Source organism: Malaclemys terrapin, chromosome 7 (assembly GCF_027887155.1).
Source record: "Malaclemys terrapin pileata isolate rMalTer1 chromosome 7, rMalTer1.hap1, whole genome shotgun sequence".
NCBI lineage: Eukaryota > Metazoa > Chordata > Testudines > Emydidae > Malaclemys > Malaclemys terrapin.
The window spans coordinates 108777113-108794984 of NC_071511.1; the positions used below are offsets into that span (position 1 = coordinate 108777113).

The 17872-nt window shown below is 39.1% G+C and overlaps 1 protein-coding gene across 1 annotated transcript in view; it reads right to left on the reverse strand.

Annotated features, from left to right (window-relative positions):
• Positions 1–264: 264 nt before the first annotated feature.
• ACADSB (acyl-CoA dehydrogenase short/branched chain) overlaps positions 265–17872 on the reverse strand; it is a 32633-nt gene continuing 15025 nt past the window's right edge. The window contains exons 6-11 of the mRNA XM_054036281.1: positions 14716–14841; positions 14181–14273; positions 4911–5000; positions 3109–3246; positions 2246–2345; positions 265–1512 (exon numbers count right to left, since the gene is read on the reverse strand). Coding sequence (XP_053892256.1) covers positions 1442–1512; positions 2246–2345; positions 3109–3246; positions 4911–5000; positions 14181–14273; positions 14716–14841 — 618 coding nt within the window. The 3' untranslated portion in view covers positions 265–1441. The remainder of the gene's footprint in view (positions 1513–2245; positions 2346–3108; positions 3247–4910; positions 5001–14180; positions 14274–14715; positions 14842–17872) is intronic.

Consider the following 17872-nt stretch of genomic DNA (forward strand, 5'->3'; position numbering starts at 1 on the left):
GATTCCCTTGGCGGCCTTGGGCAAGTCACAACAGTGACCTACAAATAACTTCTATAAAAATGGCACTCTGCTTTTTGCTTTTTTAGGATCATGCAGAAGTCTGCTTGTTTTACCTCATAAATATCAAGAATGTTAAGTCTAGTCTTCTGTAGAACTACTGAAGTATCTCTTGGGACTCTCAGACTATGTATATCATGACCTCTCATACTGTCATGGAAGAAACAATGCTTCTGAATCTTTAACAAAAACATCCTTTTTTCAAAATATTTTATAGTTGGTGGAATTAAATGGGTAAAAAACCCAAAGAATTAAAAGCAGTAATTAAATATTCCTCCCCTTTTACTTGCTAAGCTTTCAGTCACTTGGGTCTTATGCTTAGTTTTACTGATTCTCCAGTCACTAATGAGTCTTTCAGTGTAAGCAAGGTCTGTGTCTAATGTAAAAAGAAGCAGACCAAAAAAAAAAATTCTGGCTTTTTCAGCCTTTATATTATAAAGAAGAAAAAAGATACAAACTTTTCTCTTTTGCAGAATACCTTTAATTTCCATCGAGTTTCCCCAAGAGCTATACCCCCTCACAGGGGGGTTGTGAGGATTAATGTTTGTAAAATGCTTTGAACAGGGAAAGTACTATAAGTAATAAGAAAACTATAATGCTTATCAACTAGCTTATGTCATTGTCCTTTTGCAGAACTACCAAGTTTCTCTTAATCTGACCTCTAGTTGATAAGCATTATAGTTTTCTTATTACTTATAGTACTTTCCCTGTTCAAAGCATTTTACAAACATTAATCCTCACATTATATATATATATATATATATAGGCATATTCTTTAACGCATTTTACAAAGAATTTAACTTAGCATTAAAAAATATGAAGAGCCTAAATAGCAGAAGAGGGGATGGGGTGGAAGATGCCTATTTGCCACCTTTCAAGATCCCCAATCCAGGGACTGCCAGGGCCCAAACTGCCAGATAGAATTTAGAATAGGCTATGATTGCTCTAAGTTACCTCAACTGTAGCGGCCCTATAGGAATCGCTCACCAGACAAAGGTAGCAAGGACAGCTGAACTCTCCAAGTCTACCCATTCTCACCACACCAAATGGCATATAGCTGGCTTTACACCAGTCGATGATACCTCTGCCCTGGGGGAATCAGCTGCCTCTTCAGGTGGCTTTGTGCCCTTTTGTGCCAGTAAAGCAGGTTGAAGATTTATCTCCTGTTCGTTTGTTTGTTTACTTTTGTCAATCTCTACAGTCTGAAACAACCTAATCACTTAAATCATTGCACTGTTTTCGGGATAAAATTCCATGATTAGGGTTTTGTTTTTGTTTTTAAAACACACACACAATTTGGAATAAATATGTAACCCTTGATTTCACCAATGAGGCGTGCTGATTCTAAATTTCAGCGTGAACAGTCACAACGTCCTTGCGGTTTTCAGTATTCTTGACCTATGCATTTTGCAATTGTACTCAGCTGGATATTTGAAGTTCCTTCATATATTGTACCTGAAACAAACCAAAGGAAATAAAACTGAACTAAGCATATTAACAGTAATTTAAATCCTTGTTCTAAAGATTCAAATAGAGCTCTAAGACAATAAAGCAAAGATTCATATTAACAACGAGAAGCAGAGCTGATATTCACATAAAATATTAAAGTATTTTACTGTTGACTACAATGAAGCAAACTTTCTTGTTGGCATATAATATCAACAGTCGACTTATTTTGGGGGGTAAGAAATTTCCCTGAACAGCAATTTCCACATTTCGAGTCAAATTTGAAAGTATTTACAGTTGACATCAGCCATTAAAGCCAGAAGTCAATCTAAAACTGTCAAAACTATCAAAGTGACTTAGTACAGTTCTTAGAAGTGTAAGTGGCTAAGTAACTTTTGAAAGTGAGACTTGTATCCCTAAGTCACTTTGACACTTTTTAACTCAAACTCTTTCCTCCCTCTTATGGTTTCAATTTTATTTTTATGTACCTTTGATTCATTTGAACTGAAATTTGGATTGAACAGTAATATTCACACTAAAGCAGTACACACACACTTTTTTTTTTTAAATATGATAGACAGATTGGCTCATATACCTGACCCTTATCAGTGTCATATCTCAGTATTAATTTGCTGAAAGGAAAATATCTCCAACAAATTGGTATCCAGGTAATTGAAACACAACCTTGAAACAATACCAAACCCAAGTCTATATTATATATTCATAAGAAATTGCTGCTTACCAATTTTGCAGTCTCTGTAGTATTTTTCAATTGGATAATCTTTTGTGAATCCAACTCCACCCATCCATTCAATACATTTACTAGTTGTCAGTGCTGCAACCTAAGGAAAATTAGATTCACAATTACCATCCCAGGACACACCTTTGCCAAGAAGTCAGTCAATGTCATTTGTTCCATCTAATTTCAGAAAAACAAAGCAATAATTAAAGCAGCAATTGGAGGGAAAAGGAAAGAATGGAGATTTTAGCCACCTGTCCTGTGCAAACTTTGTAAGAATGTTGTTTGTGCACCAATTTAAGGTTCATTCCCACTTCACCCACCTGATGACATGAAGAAGTCAGAATAGTTATTTGCAAGAGTCCCTTCCCTACCAAGAAAGAGACTTTAATTGCTGTATTGGCTACCATTGCAAGTGAAAAGGAAGTGATTCTATGCCCATAGACATTTTCGGATCTTATATGCTGAACTATCATTATGACTGGGAGAGGCATTCTTGACCAGAGATTAATTCCCCTCTACCTTACCACAGCAGTGAATCCTGAGGTGATGGAATCTTTCAGAACATCTCCTTGTGGGTGATTGCTAGTATTTGAGGTTTTATTGAGTGGATAAATAATACTACATTTCCTTTCTTTAATTCTGCTGTTTGAGATTTTTTTTGTATTTTATTTAAGGGGGTTATACAATTTATCCCTCAGTTGTCCTACTTTCATCCCATCTGAAAACTGCATGTTGGAAACAAGAGAAAACTATGCTCAATTTACAAAGAAAACAAGTTTTTAAAAAACATATTTAGCAAAAATATGGCTTTAAAACTAACAGCAAGTGAACTAAATGTACCAAATAAAGCAATTTTTGGTTACCTCTGCAGCATAATACTTGGCCATGCTTGCCTCTTTTCTGAATGGCCTTCCTGCTTCTACGAGTCGGGCTGCATTATAGGTCAGCAACCTTGCAGCTTCCAGCTGGGTGGCCACTTGAGCTATCTGATGTTGCATTCCCTATAATAAGCAGGCCCGACGTTAGACAGAACTTACAACACATCTAATATTCTTAAAAGTATTATCCAGCTGCCTAACTTCAATATGCAGCAAAATGTGTATTGCTTTTCAAAGCTTTAAACCTACATTCTGAAATAAAATATGATTACACATGGATTAGTAAAAGGTCATCCCCTCCCACCTTCTTTTTGCACTTTCAGAGGTGTTGAGACTTTATCTGGGCCAGCAGGAGAAAGAAAAATCTGGGCCCCTTGAAAAATTGCACCTGCCTTTTTTCTTCCCTTCCTCCTGGATACTCAGCTTCATGTGGTTGAGGAGGGAGAGCTCCTTGGCTGATTGGCTGGATAGAAGGTTGCACTATAAGGCTATTGGCTCCTGGGTACTCAAGAGTGGACTAATAAGCTTTTTTCCCTGCCCGGCCCCCATTCTACATCCTGATCAAAACTTCCCTCCCCTCACAATCGGAGAAGAATTGGATTCTGGGGCCTTGCTGTGGACATCACACTAACAGACTTTTGGGGGCTGGGAATGAATACCTCTCTCACTGCCTGATTGATCTGAGCATTCATTCCCTCCCCACTTCTCCTCCCCCCAAGCCAACCTTCCTCACAGCAACACAGGGACCCAATGGGCACATTAGGTTGTTAAATTTGTTACAACTTGGTAAGTTGAAGTCAAAATATTAAGATGGGTGAACTCAAATGCCTAGTATTAAATGAGGATATTGATACAATAAGCATCACAGAAACTTGGTGGACCAACGATAATCAATGGGACACAGTAATATCAGGATACAAACTAAAGAGGAATACGAGTAGGTCGTGCTGGTGGGAGAGTGGCACTATATATGCAAGAAAGCATAAAGTCAAATATAATCAAACTGTACTATAGAATCTCTATGGATAGAAATTCCATGCTTGAATAATAGGAGTACAGCAGTAGGAATATACTACTGACCACCTGATCCAGATAGTGATGGTGATTGTGAAATGCACAGGGAGATTAGAGAGGCTACAAAAATAGAAAACCCAATAACAATGGGAGATTTCAACTATTGCCCTATTGACTGGGTACATATTGCCTCAGGACAAGATGCAAAGATAAAATTTCTAGGCACCATTAATGACTACTTGTTGGAGCAGCTAGTCCTGGAACACACAAGGGGAGGCAATTCTTGATTTAGTCCTAAGTAGAGCAAAGGATCTGGTCCAAGAGGTGAATATGGCTGAACCATTCAGTAATAGTGACTCCAACGCCATTCCCCACCTTAAGGAGATGACTACTTCTAATGTACTTCCAATTCTGGAATAGCAGTGAATCATGCCTCCGCTGAATGAGTACTTGCACTAAGCACTTAAGAACATAAGAATGACCACACTGGGTCAGACCAATGGTCCATCTAGTCCAGTATCCTGTCAGGTGTTAACATACATATAAAATACATGCACAAACAGATACACCATTAGATCTGCAGAGCGTATATGCCAAATTAAGGCTTATCTGAATTTCTTTTCAATTTGCCATTCACAGACATTGAGAAGGGGAGACATTAAATAACACAAGGGCACTATAGTTATTTAATCAAATGACTCATCCCTGACATTTTCTATTATGATTACTACTCTTTTAAGTAGACAGTTTTTAATATATACACTGATGAATACCTGAAAATCAAATATGCTTTTCCCAAACTGGACTCTCTCCTTTACATATGGAATAGTGTGGTCAAAACATCCCTGTGCCAATCCCAACATCTGTGAATGAACAGAGAAACAAAGATTACACTGAGTAAACAATTTGTACATTAAATGTACCCAACGGAGGTAATAATTACAGTAATTCCTTTTCTGGGCAGATGGTGTGCCTTTTTAATTTTTCGGCATTCAAGGAGATGAGCTTAGTTTTTCTCTGTAAAAAGAAATATGCTCTGTGTAGTATCAGGAATAATGAAACCAAAGATGACGTAAATACAAAATATAATAAAACAATTCTAACCAGAACCTTAGTCGAGATTTTACTACTGTTAGAATTCTTGTCCAGGTGAGTCATGATAAAGAGTCTGCATGAAGAATAAACCTATTCCATAACCATCTGGATGTACGGTGAAGTCCTGTAAATCAAGGCAAGATATTAGTGAAAATGATGTAGTGAACTTTTTCTGTAAAATTCAGAGGCATCAAAGGATGGCCCAAGTAAACTTTTCTAATCTCAGTCTATGATTCTGTGAAAAGCCCTAACTGCTTTAGACAGGAAAATCACTGTATACCAAACAGTGAATAAATATAAATATATATACTACCTATAGAAACTTAATTCCAATCCAATTATTTTGCTGTTATGAAGGTGCCAGATTGACAGCATAAAAAATTAGAGTACTTCCTCTACAGAACTGGTACAGAGGAGGTGGCAGTAGCGCAAGCTTCCTTATAATGTTCTGGAGAGACCACCTTTAGCGGACAGTTTTAGGAGACCTGATGCCTATTCAACCTTTAGCAGCTCTACTGAAGCTACCAAAAGGGCAGCCAGTTGTGATGTGGATGCCTGTTTACTAGCAACTGGAGTAATAGTAACAATTAACTTCATATAGGCTGCCCAAGAGCCATACAGCAAAACTTTGAATCATCACCTATCTAGCTAGGCTTGATGAAAATTAGTGACCTAGAAATTGAAAGTACTGCAAATACAAATCCCCTGAGCCTTTGATTCCCTGAACATGCTGTCTCAAATATCTAACGTTAGATTAACTCATTTAAACTCTTACTCCTACCTAACGACTCAAAACTGAATGTCATAGGATACAGATACAAGTTTTTCTTTAACACCAGCTTGGACCACAAATTGAATATGAGCCAAGAATGTGATGAAGTTGCAAAAAAAGGAAGAAGAACAACAACAACAAAAAAGCTATTATTCTGGAGAGTATTGACAGGCGTGTTTTACATAAGATGTGGAAGGTAATGTTTCTGCTCTACTCGGCACTGGTGAGGCCTCTCCTGGATTATTATTCAAGAAGGATGGGAATAAAGTCCAAAGGAGAGAAATAAAAATGATAAAAGATTTAGAAAACCTGACCTATGAGGAAAGGTTAAAAAATGGCCTTTAGTCTTGAGAAAAAAAGAGACAACTGAGGGGGGACCTGAGAAGTCTTCAAATATGTCAACGGCTTTTATAAACATGATGGTGATCAGTTGTTCTCCATGTCCACTGGAAGCAGGACAAGTAGCAATCAGCTTAATCTGCAGCAAGGGATTTATGTTAGACATTAGGAAAAAAGATAGTTAAGTACTGAAATAGGTTACCAAGAGAGGTTGTGGAATCAGTCATTGGAGGTTTTTAAGAACTGGTTAGACAAACACCTGTCAAGGTGTCATTCATTAGCTCTGTCATTCATTAGCATGGAGGGAATGGACCTCTTGAGGTTCCCTCCAGCCCTACATTTCTGTGATTCCACAGCCTTCTACTAATGCTAATGGGAGTTAAACAAGCATCAAAAATAGAATATACTTGTAATTGGCGAAGGTGATATATTGAGGTCTAGGGCCAGCTGTGTCTGAGCATACCACAAGGCTGCCACATATCATGATTCCTATTTACTATTTGGGGGGAAAACTGAAATCTCCTATAAAAAACACACTTTTAAAAACAGCATTTATGCCTGTCTCAGCTTCTGACAGACTGGTCTGAGCAAGGATGATCAAGCAAAGATTTTTCAGGTCTGGATAGAAGATTAATACTCATGAAGAATATTTTATTTCAAAAAAGATCATGAAGAAAAGATCCCACAAGCTCTCGTAGCTCTTCTTACAAGGGAGGGAATATTACGGAATCCATTAATAGTGATACAATATGGGTGAAATAATATCTTTCATTGGACCAACTTCTGTTGGTGGGAGAAACAAGCTTTTGCGCTACACAGAGCTCTTCTTCTGGTATGGGAAAGGTACTTGGAGTGTCACAGTTAAATAAAAGGTCGAACAGTTAGTTTAGCATAAGTAGTTAGCACATATTCTAAGGGTACATTCAAGGTGAAGTGGCCCGTTAACATCCCTGTAGTCATAGGACAAAAAGGGGAGTTAGTGTGTTATAGATTGTTGTAATAAGCCATACATTCAGTGTCTTTATTAAGGTCATGTTTTTTAATGTCTAGCAAAGTTATGAATTTACTAATGAGAGTCAGATGCACAATTAAATCAATTAGGATCCTAGCTGGTTTAATTCGGTATCCAGCTACAAATATAAAAGTCTCCTTTCTGCTGCTCCTAATAGGAGCAAAGAAAAAGACAAAAAATGAAACAAACAAGCAGGGGTTTGGAGCAGAGCCTGGAGCTGGAGTGCGGAACAGCTCCGGAGCAGTGGAGCTGCAGGTTTTTGCCTGCAGCTGGAAAGGAGCTGGAGCACAGCTCCAAAGCCCTCCAAACAAGAGGTACATACAACAAAAAATAGAGACTGAAAGGGAGACAGACAAGAGACATGAACAGATGGTAAGAAAGCAGAATTAACAGTGATGATCCTGAAACTGGAATCTCACAAAAATACAACTACTCCCCAAAAAGACAACCAAACAAAAACAAACACCTTTTCCACAGAGAATTATCTGGGCTACTAGAGTATAAAGGTGAGCTACCAGAATTTGGTAGCCAACTATTTGATCAGTTTAACTATATTACTTAACTTTTATATGGTGCTCAAAAGTGTGTTATTTTACAGACCCCTAAGAAGACAGGTCCCTTGACTGAAAGCCAAGTGCCCCAATGAGAGAAGACAAGAGCCTTTCCAGTAATAAAAGGGGGGGGAGGGAGAGAGTATTTTTCACACATGAATAAAAGGGGGCGGGGAAAGACTGTATACATAGGCCAGAGCTATATAGGACAGATTACAAGGGTTATGTTATCCCAGATTCCATAGATGCTTCCTCCAGAGCCACTGGAACTCAAACAACCATTTATCCTCTACTCACTCTTAAAATTCTGGAGGAACACAGTACAAAATAAAATAAAAATAGAGAAAGGGTAGAAGAAAATATAGCTGTAGTACATTCTTAATTAGCTTCAATATATGCTACTAGATTCCATTGCACTACTGTATATCTGAAGACAAACAAATTAGCACATGTAACATCACATACAACTATTTTACATTAAAATTATTTGAAACTGTTTTCATAGCAACAATCATGTTTATAAGACATTGATTACCTTCTAAACTATTACTGCTGCAAAACGAAACTCAATTCTACAGGGTTTTTAGAATTACTGTTCTTCATTCAAGCACATTTCTCTTCATTTGGAGGTGCCAAAAACAAAGTATTAGCTGAGATATAACAAATACCCATCTTAACTTTTAATTAGGTTACAACGGTAACTTGCAGTAATTAGATTAAGACCTTGACAGTGTACTTTACTGCCAGAAGAGCTATGTTATTTATATCTCTGAGAACAACAGGAGCCAGTGCTCTAGATTTTTTTAAGGCCATACCTGACAAAATTTTATCACAGATAATCTTTAAAAAAGATGGAAAAGCCAACCCTATTTAGTATCATGCTACATTACCATGTGGAAAGCATGCATTTAGGCATGAACTATTACTCCTGGTCTGTCTGCCAGCAGTTGGAAAAGGAATAAGGAAGAATGACAGCCTCCAAAATGATAGGGACAGACACATCACCTCTACTTGAATAACAAAAATAATATGTTTTTGCATTAATTAGATTTCCCTTTAAAAGCATAGGTTGAATGATAAAAAACAGCCACAAAACCAAATCAATTTTTATAGGGCTGGACTCTGTTCCCAATTATATCAATTAGAATTTCAGGATCTGAATCAGGCTCATAACAAAACAACACATACTTTAAATAATCCAGAAATTCGATTGACATTTTGGTCTAAGTGCCCTAACGTACATTTTTTAAGTACATCGCCACAAACTTAGCAGACTTCCATTAGAATATATCAATTTTGTTCTGGGACTTTTTCATGATTAAGATAAAAAGATAATATCAAATGTCATTTGCTAAGTATGCAATCAATATTGTAAGCACTAAATATTACTCTTTATTCTTACACTATTTATATGATATTCCGTATTTGTCAAATAGCTGAATTTGTTTTTTGAAAAATTAATGCACATGATGGAAGATATGCACTATTGTTGTAGCCATGTCCTTCCTAGGATATTAGAGAGACAAGGTGGGTGAGGTAATATCTTTTATTGGACCAACTTCTGTTGGTGAGAGAGAGTTAGGTCAACGCCAGGCAGCTTATGTCAATCTAACTATGTAAGTGTTTACACTAAAAGTTTGCTCCCACCAATTAAACTGTCCTGCTACGCCAGCTTAATAACTCCACTTCCATGAGAGGCACAGAGTCAATGTCAATGTAGTTAGGTCAACACAATGTCAGTGTAGACATTGCATTGCTTACAGTGATTGCTACTGCATGATGCATCCACTGACACAAGCTTTCCTGGTGAGAACGCGCACTGCCAACACAAGGAGCATAGTGTGGACACACCAAAGCGATTTCAGTACTGCGGCAGCTGTATGCCAATGTAACTTTGATCAACATAATTCTGTAGAGTACACATGCCCAGAGAGACAAGCTTTTGAGCTACACAGAACTCTTCTTTTGGTCTGGGAATGGTACTCAATGTCATAGCTAAATACAATAGGGAACAGATAGTTTAGTAGAAATAGTTAACGCACATTCTAATAGACGATTCAAGGTAACGTGGCCCGTTAATGCCTCTGTAGTCACAGGACAAAAAGTAGGGGCTAGTGGGTTACAGATTGTTGTAATAAGTGATAAATCCAGTGTCTTCATTAAGAACAGGATTTTTAGTGTCTAGCAAAGTTTTTAATGTAAGTTCTTAGGCTTGTCTTTTGAAAGTGTTGTGCAGGTTTCCTTTAAGGATAAGGACTGAACAGCCAGATATAGAGTGATTGTTTTGTGAAAAGTTTTTGCCCACAGATGATATGGTGTTTTTGTCTTTTATCATTTTCCTGTGTGAGTTCATTCGAGACCATAGTGATTGTCTGGTTTCACCCACAAAGTTGATATTGGGTCATTTAGTGCACTGGATGAAGTACACCACATGCTGGGATAGGCATGTATAGGACCAATGGATCTAGAAAGGTATGTTAATCATTATAGCAGTGGAGATATGTCTGCAGGTTTTGCATCTGTTGTTCTGGCAGGGTCTGGCGCTGCTTTGATTTGGTGTGTCCTGATCTGTGGGGAGCTTGTTTCTGAGGATGCACTTGAAGAGGTTGTTGGGGGTGTGGGTGGGAGGAGGGGTTGTTTGAAGGTTGGAAGAAGGGGTTCAGGAAAGATTTCTTTCAGTATGAAATGGTACTTTAGAATATAGAATCATAGGACTGGAAGGGACCTCGAGAGGTCATCTCATGGCAGGACTAAGTATTATCTAGACCATTCCTGACAGATGTTGGTCTAACCTGCTCTTAAAAATCTCCAGTGATGGAGATTCCACAACCTCCCTAGCCAACTTATTCCAGTGCTTAACCACCCTGACAGTTTGGAAGTTTTTCCTAACGTCCAACCTAAAGCTCCCTTGGTGCAATTTAAGCCCATTGCTTCTTGTCCTAACCTCAGAGGTTAAAAAGAACCATTCTCCCCCCTCCTCCTTGTAACAACCTTTCATGTATTTGAAAACTGTTATCATGTCCCCTCTCAGTCTTCTCTACTCCAGACTAAACAAACCCAGTTTTTTCCAATCTTCCCTCATAGGTCATGTTTTCTAGACCTTTAATCAATTTTGCTGCTCTTCTCTGGACTTTCTCCAATTTGTCCACATCTTTCCTGAAATGCAGTGCCCAGAACAGGACTCAATACTCCAGTTGAGGCCTAATCAGCATGGAGTACAGCAGAAGAATTACTTCTCGTGTCTTGCTTACAACACTCCTGCTAATACATCCCAGAATGATGTTTGCTTTTTTTGCAACGGTGTTATACTGTTGACTCATATTTAGCTTGTTGTCCACTATGACCCCCAGATCCCTTTCCGCAGTACTCCTTCCTAGGCAGTCATTTCACATTTTGCATGTGTGCAACTGATTGTTCCTTCCCAAATGGAGTACTTTGCATTTTTCCTTATTGAATTTCATTCTATTTACTTCAGACCATTTCTCCAGTTCGTCCAGATCATTTTGAATTTAAATCTTATCCTCCAAAGCACTTGCAACCCCTTCCAGCTTGGTATCTTCCATGTGTACTCTCAAACTTTGTAAGTGTACTCTCCATGTCATTACCTAAATCAGACCCAGAACTGATCCCTGCAGTACCCCACTCATTATGCCCTTCCAACATGACTGTGAACCACTGATTACTGTTCTCTGGGAACGGTTTTCCAACCAGTTTTGCACCCACCTTATAGTAGCTCCATCTAGGTTGCATTTCCCTAGTTTGTTTATGAGAGGGTCATGCGAGACAGTATCAAAAGCTTTACTAAAGTCAAGATATACTATGTCTACAGTTTCTCCCCGATCCACAAGGCTTGTTATCCTGTCAAAGAAAGCTATCAGGTTGGTTTGACAGGATTTGTTCTTGACAAATCTATGCTGTTACTTATCACCTTATTATCTTCTAGATGTTTGCAAACTGAGTGCTTAATTATTTGTTCCATTATCTTTCCGGGTATAAAACTTACGCTGACTGGTCTGTAATTCCCCAGGTTGTCCTTATTTACCTTTTTATAGCTGGGCAAATATAGTGCCATTTTCCAGTCTTCTGGAATCTCTCCCGTCTTCCATGACTTTACAAAGATAATTGCTAATGGTTCAGCTATCTCCTCAGTCAGCTCCTTGAGTATTCTAGGATGCACTTCATCAGGCTCTGGTGACTTGAAGACATCTAATTTGTCTAAGCAATTTTTAACTTGTTCTTTTCCTATTTTAGCCTCTGATCCTACCTCATTTTCACTGACATTCACTATGTTAGATGTCCAATCACCACCAACCTTCTTGGTGAAAACCGAAACAAACAAGTCATTAAGCACCTCTGCCATTACCACATTTTCTGTTATTATTCCTCCCCCTCACCGCCCCGTCCCTCGTTGAGTAACGGGCCTACTCTGTCTTTGGTCTTCCCCTTGCTTCTAACGTATTTGTAGAATATTTTCTTGTTACCCTTTATGTCTCTAGCTACTCTGATCTCGTTTTGTGCCTTGGCCTTTCTAATTTTGTCCCTACATACTTATTTGTTTATATTCATCCTTTGCACTTTGACCTAATTTCCATGTTTTGTAGGACTCTTTTTTGATTTTTAGATCACTGAAAATCTCCTGGTTAAGCCAGGGTGGTCTCTTGCCATACTTCCTATCTTTCCTATGCAGTGGGATAGTTTGCTCTTGTACCCCTTAATAATGTCTCTTTGAAAAACTGCCAACTGTCTTCAATTGTTTTTCCCCTTAGACTTGCTTCCCCTGGGATCTTACCTACCAACTCCCTGAGTTTGCTAAAGTCTGCCTCTTGAAATCTATTGTCTTTATTTTGCTGTTCTTCCTCCTACCATTCCTTAGAATCATGAACTCTATCATTTCATGATCACTTTCACCCAAGCTGCCTTCCACTTTCAAATTCTCAACCAGTTCCTCCCTATTTGTCAAAATCAAATCTAGAGCAGTCCTTCCTGGAACAGCATCCCATGGTCAAGGAAGACGAGGCCCTCCTGACGACACCATCTTCGCAGCCAGGTGATCACCTCTAGGATGCATCTGTCTCTACCTGGGCCCCTACCCTTGACCAGAGGGATCGAAGAGACCACCACCTGCGTTCCCAACTCCTTCACCTTTACTCCCAGAGCCCTGTAGTCACTTCTGATCTGCCGAGGGTCATTCCTCACAGTATCATTAGTGCCCACATGGATGAGTAGCATGGGTTAGTAGTCAGAGGGCTGGATGATCCTCAATAATCCCTCCATAACGTCTCGGATACGCGCCCCTGGCAGGTAGCATACCTCCCAGGACACCATGTCAGGGCAACAGATGAGTTCCTCAGAAGAGGGACCCCAATCACCACTACCCTATGTTTCCTCCTGGGAGCAGTGGCTGCGATCCTCCCAACCTTGGGGGTACATGGCTTCTCCTCCTCCCCCTTTGGGGGTGATTCCTCATCACTTGTTGCCAGGGCAGCATATCGGTTTTCCATCACCACGGTGGGTGGGTTGGAAGCAGGGGTGGAGCACGGCCTGCTGCCAGAAGCAACCAGCAGCCCGTGTCCTCCTCCTCCCCTGGTGGTGTGACAGCAGTCTTCTGTAGCTGGATAGCTTCTTCAGCCTTGGATGTCTCCATATGAATACTTTCAAGGAATTCCTCATGGGCATGGATGCTCCTCAGCCTAGCCACCTCCTCCTGTAGCTCTCCCACCTGCTTCCTGAGAGATTCCACCAGCAGGCATCTTCCACACTGGATGTGCTAACTACTTATGCTCAATTATCTCTTTGATCTTGTATTTAGCTGTGACACTCTGAGTACCTTTCCCAGACCTGAAGAAGAGCACTATATAGCTTGAAAGCTTGTCTCTCTCACCAACAGAAGTCGGTCCTATAAAAGGTATTATCTCACCCACCTTGTCTCTCTAATGATGAAGATGACATTTTAAATATATTTGAAAATTAATAATTTAATCATTGGAGATTAATTTTGTTTGAGGTTCTCAAAATAGATTATTACAATGAAAACAGTATTGCTTTTAATAATGCAAAATTCTATGTACAATAATCAGTATTATGTATAGTCCTATACCAAACATTATTTCATCTTACATAAAAGAAGAGTGACATCTAGTGGCAACACAGATTCTTTTCATAAGGTATTTCCTTAATTTTCCGTTACCAACCTCTTTCTTATAATATCTTAAAGGTTTCAATCCAAATTCAAACTACAGAATTATCACATTAAATATTAAACAATGTTACTCACCTGTGCAGCAATTCCTATTCTGCCCACATTTAGCGTTCCAATTGCATACTTATAGCCTTCTCCAAGCTGTCCCAGGATATTGGTCTTAGGAACCTAAAGAATAAAACCACTCAATTATTCCTTCTGTTCTGTTCTGTAACTGCTAGTACCGCTCACAGCTGTACATGCTTTATTTAACATGTCTCATAACTGAAGGCAGCAATATAAAATGGGCACCTGATTCCCATAATACTTTTGTAGAAACCTCCCCAACACACACAGGACTACAAGAAGGACAACAGACAAAATTATTCAGAATTGGACCACTAATGAAAACTTGTATCACTGAGATGCCAAGTGAGTAATCCAAGTCCCTTAAATCCTGATTTTCAGGTATGCTGGGTAGCCACAGCTACCCCCAAAAATTCAGTATCTGTGAAAATCAAGTCCATACCAAGTCTTCTTTCCTAATCCTGTATCATACTCAAGATGTATGCAAGTTACACTTAACAAGGTTACTAAATTTCTGCCGAAACCTCTAGAACACTTACTGTACCTTAACGTTTTCGAACGTTACTGGGCACGTAGAAGTTGCTCTGATTCCCAGTTTATCTTCCTTTTTCCCTACATGTAGGCCCTCTGTGCCACGATCTACTATGAAGCATGTTATTCCCTTGTATCCCTAAGCAATGGATAAAAAACAAAGAACTGACTTTTAAGATAAAACCAAATGGGCTTTGAATATTTGATTTCTATATCGCAATATAAACCTGTTAAATATACAAAATGTGGAACCATCATCTATTTTATTTCCCCCAGCTAGATCTTTTGCAATTGCAATAATTTAACAAAGGCCAAGTCATCCCTTTCTGTAGAAAAAATAACAGAGAAAAAAGCACATTTAGAACAGTCTGAGTGGCTCTCTTAGCCATATCAACCATATGGTGAGGAGGAGAGCTTCAAATAAAGGGGGAAGGATAGGATCTGTAATACCTATATAGAATGCAAAGCAGTTGGAAATTCTGGCCCAATCCTGCAGGCCTCATGCAACTGAAGTTCCTCCTCTGTGCTCCTTTGAGATCACTTTACCAGACAGCAAATCCCGTTTTTGCACTGTGCTCCCATTGGCTCTCCTATTAAAGCCGCTAACTTCTACTCTGTGAGGTAGAAGAATTAGCATTGCTCTCTGAAGCATCACACCATCTTATTATGTAAATCTGTGGCCTTTCCATGAAATCATGCTGTTCAGAGTGGTTGTTTCCCGTGCTTCACCCCATTTGCAGCAACCAGAACCCAATTTCAGCAGAGCCCCAAAGGCTTGATCCTTTGAAGTACCATCAATTTCCATTGATATCAAAAGGGACCAGGGAAGTTTAGCACCTTCACAAGCCTTAACAGTATGGCATTCATGTGGTGAGGCTGCAGACAGCTATTATATATATGACAGATGGCGATATACATGGCGTTAGGCACCATTCTCTTGCCTATTTCCACATACAATTTTCTCCTTCAATGCTGTAAAATAGAGTCTTACTCCTGGGGAAATTCTGTGACACTGCGTACATGCAGAATTCATGTCCAGCGCAGAATTTTTTTTTCTGTGAAGAAAATACATTCTGCCCAAGAAATGCTGCAGTTCCACCTTTTGCCCACCAGAGGCCACTGTGATGCCAGAACATACAGCAGCAGCTTACTGGTAGTAACACCCTGCAACCTGCTGCATTCATCACAGCACCCTGCCTGCGGAGCCAGGTTCGGCGGCATGGGCAGAGGATAGACAGAGAGGGCACACAGGGAGCCTGCTGTGGGGTTATGGACTGGGGTTCAGAAGGGCTACTGGGGGGGCAAACTAGGGTGGGGGTCAGGAGCTAGTGGGGTGACAAAATTGAGCCGGGGCTGAATGGGAAGAGGTGCAGGGCCACAAAGGCATGGGGGTAAAGTGCCTGACTGAATGGGAGAGGCTAGGGGCCAGTCAGGGCCTGCATGGTGGAGACTCCCCAACTCCCTATTCCTCCCCTGAAAATCTGTTCCATATTTCTGCCACGCACTCCCAACAATCCTCCAGGTTCACTCCCAGGCTCCGTCCCTCTCCCTCAGCTCCTCCGTTAGCCCTAACTCCCGCAAGCCTTTCTACTACTTCTGAGGGATGCGGGAAATACATTTCTGTAGTATAGTTTAAATGAATTACTCAAAGTTCTGTATTAATTTGCCTAGTAAGGAATCTATTTGTCAAAAAAAAATTCTGAATTTTGTGTCGTCTATATTATTAAAGACATACTTGCTGACAGTTATTTTGAAATAAATTACCAAAATAATTGAAATTGGTGTGATTATATTGTGTTATTTTGACATATAAAATATGGAGAATTGTAAAATATCACACACAGAATTTTTAATTTTTTGGTGCAGAATTCCCCTAAGACTAAATAGTGGGGAGCATCTAGTCGAATATTAACTTGAAGTCTAAGTTAATAAATAACTATATTCTTCCATAATGGTTTAATTTTTACTTGTGTATGTTAATTTAAAAATGTAAATAATTTAAAGGTTTCTTTCACAGAAACATGATTAAAAAAATAGCTGTTGTCTATTATCACATAATGCTTATTTAATATTAATCACAATGATCAAAAATTAATATTCATCCAGACTGTAAAAGAGAAAAAAATATGTAACAAGGTTCTTGAGTCTTTTCAGTGTTCATTTGTAAATAGCGTTCCTGCAACATCATTGAAAGATGTTTCCCAGTTTCTGTAATGTTATTTTCTATTTCATATTATGTAACACTGTTTAATTTGTGTCATTCTCCAATCCCCAGGATTCGTTTACACATTTTTCATACTGATAAAATCCACTACAAAAAGTCTGAAGTATTGAATTTGATAACGTATCAATTTATTATTATTGATAGCTCTTACTAGTACATCTGGTATTTTATGCCATTTCTAAATCTGGTTAAACATGTATTTCCTAACAGAAGTTACCTTAAATACTTGAACCCAACATAATCAGAGTTACCTAGAAAACAAAAAAAGTTAATATGCCTAAAGCATCGAGGTGAGTCACAAGACTTATTATATGTGGATATGGTAGTAGTGCCAATAATTAAGGTTTTCGGACACATCCCATTAGAAGACCCTCTTTTCAATTGCTTATAACAGCTTTGCCAAACTTTAACTGTTCGGGCTAAAATTTTCCATGCTGGCTTTTAGGCTCATGGGGGGAGGAGGGAGCAGTGGAATTTCAGCAAACATGTTTCAGCCATTTTCAAGATTAGGAAAAATACATTTTTCCCCTGGTAAAATACTTCTTTTTTCAAATCTTTTCAAGTTTGTGACAGCTGTTTGCTGTTTTTGATATTTGTTGCTTGACATGTAGCATGGTGTCACTATCACTGCACATCTGACTCCCTAAACAGGTAAAATTACTTCTTCCTAGTGTTTCTAAGTCTACTCTAGCGGTTGCTTTTGCATCAACAATAGTCATGTATATTGTCCTCCCCTTGTTTATCAACAAACCAGCACATTTGCTGTGTCTGCCAAAAGCTGGATTTTTTTTTCTATTAAATGAGGTGTCAAACTAAGCAGGACAGTGCCATCAGCAAATACAAGGTCACCCAACTGTGCTTTATCCACTTGATTGGCTAGGCAAAAAGACTGGAATTGGATTAGGAGCCTGGGAAGGGGCATGGAGCCTGGGATTGATTAGGCAAG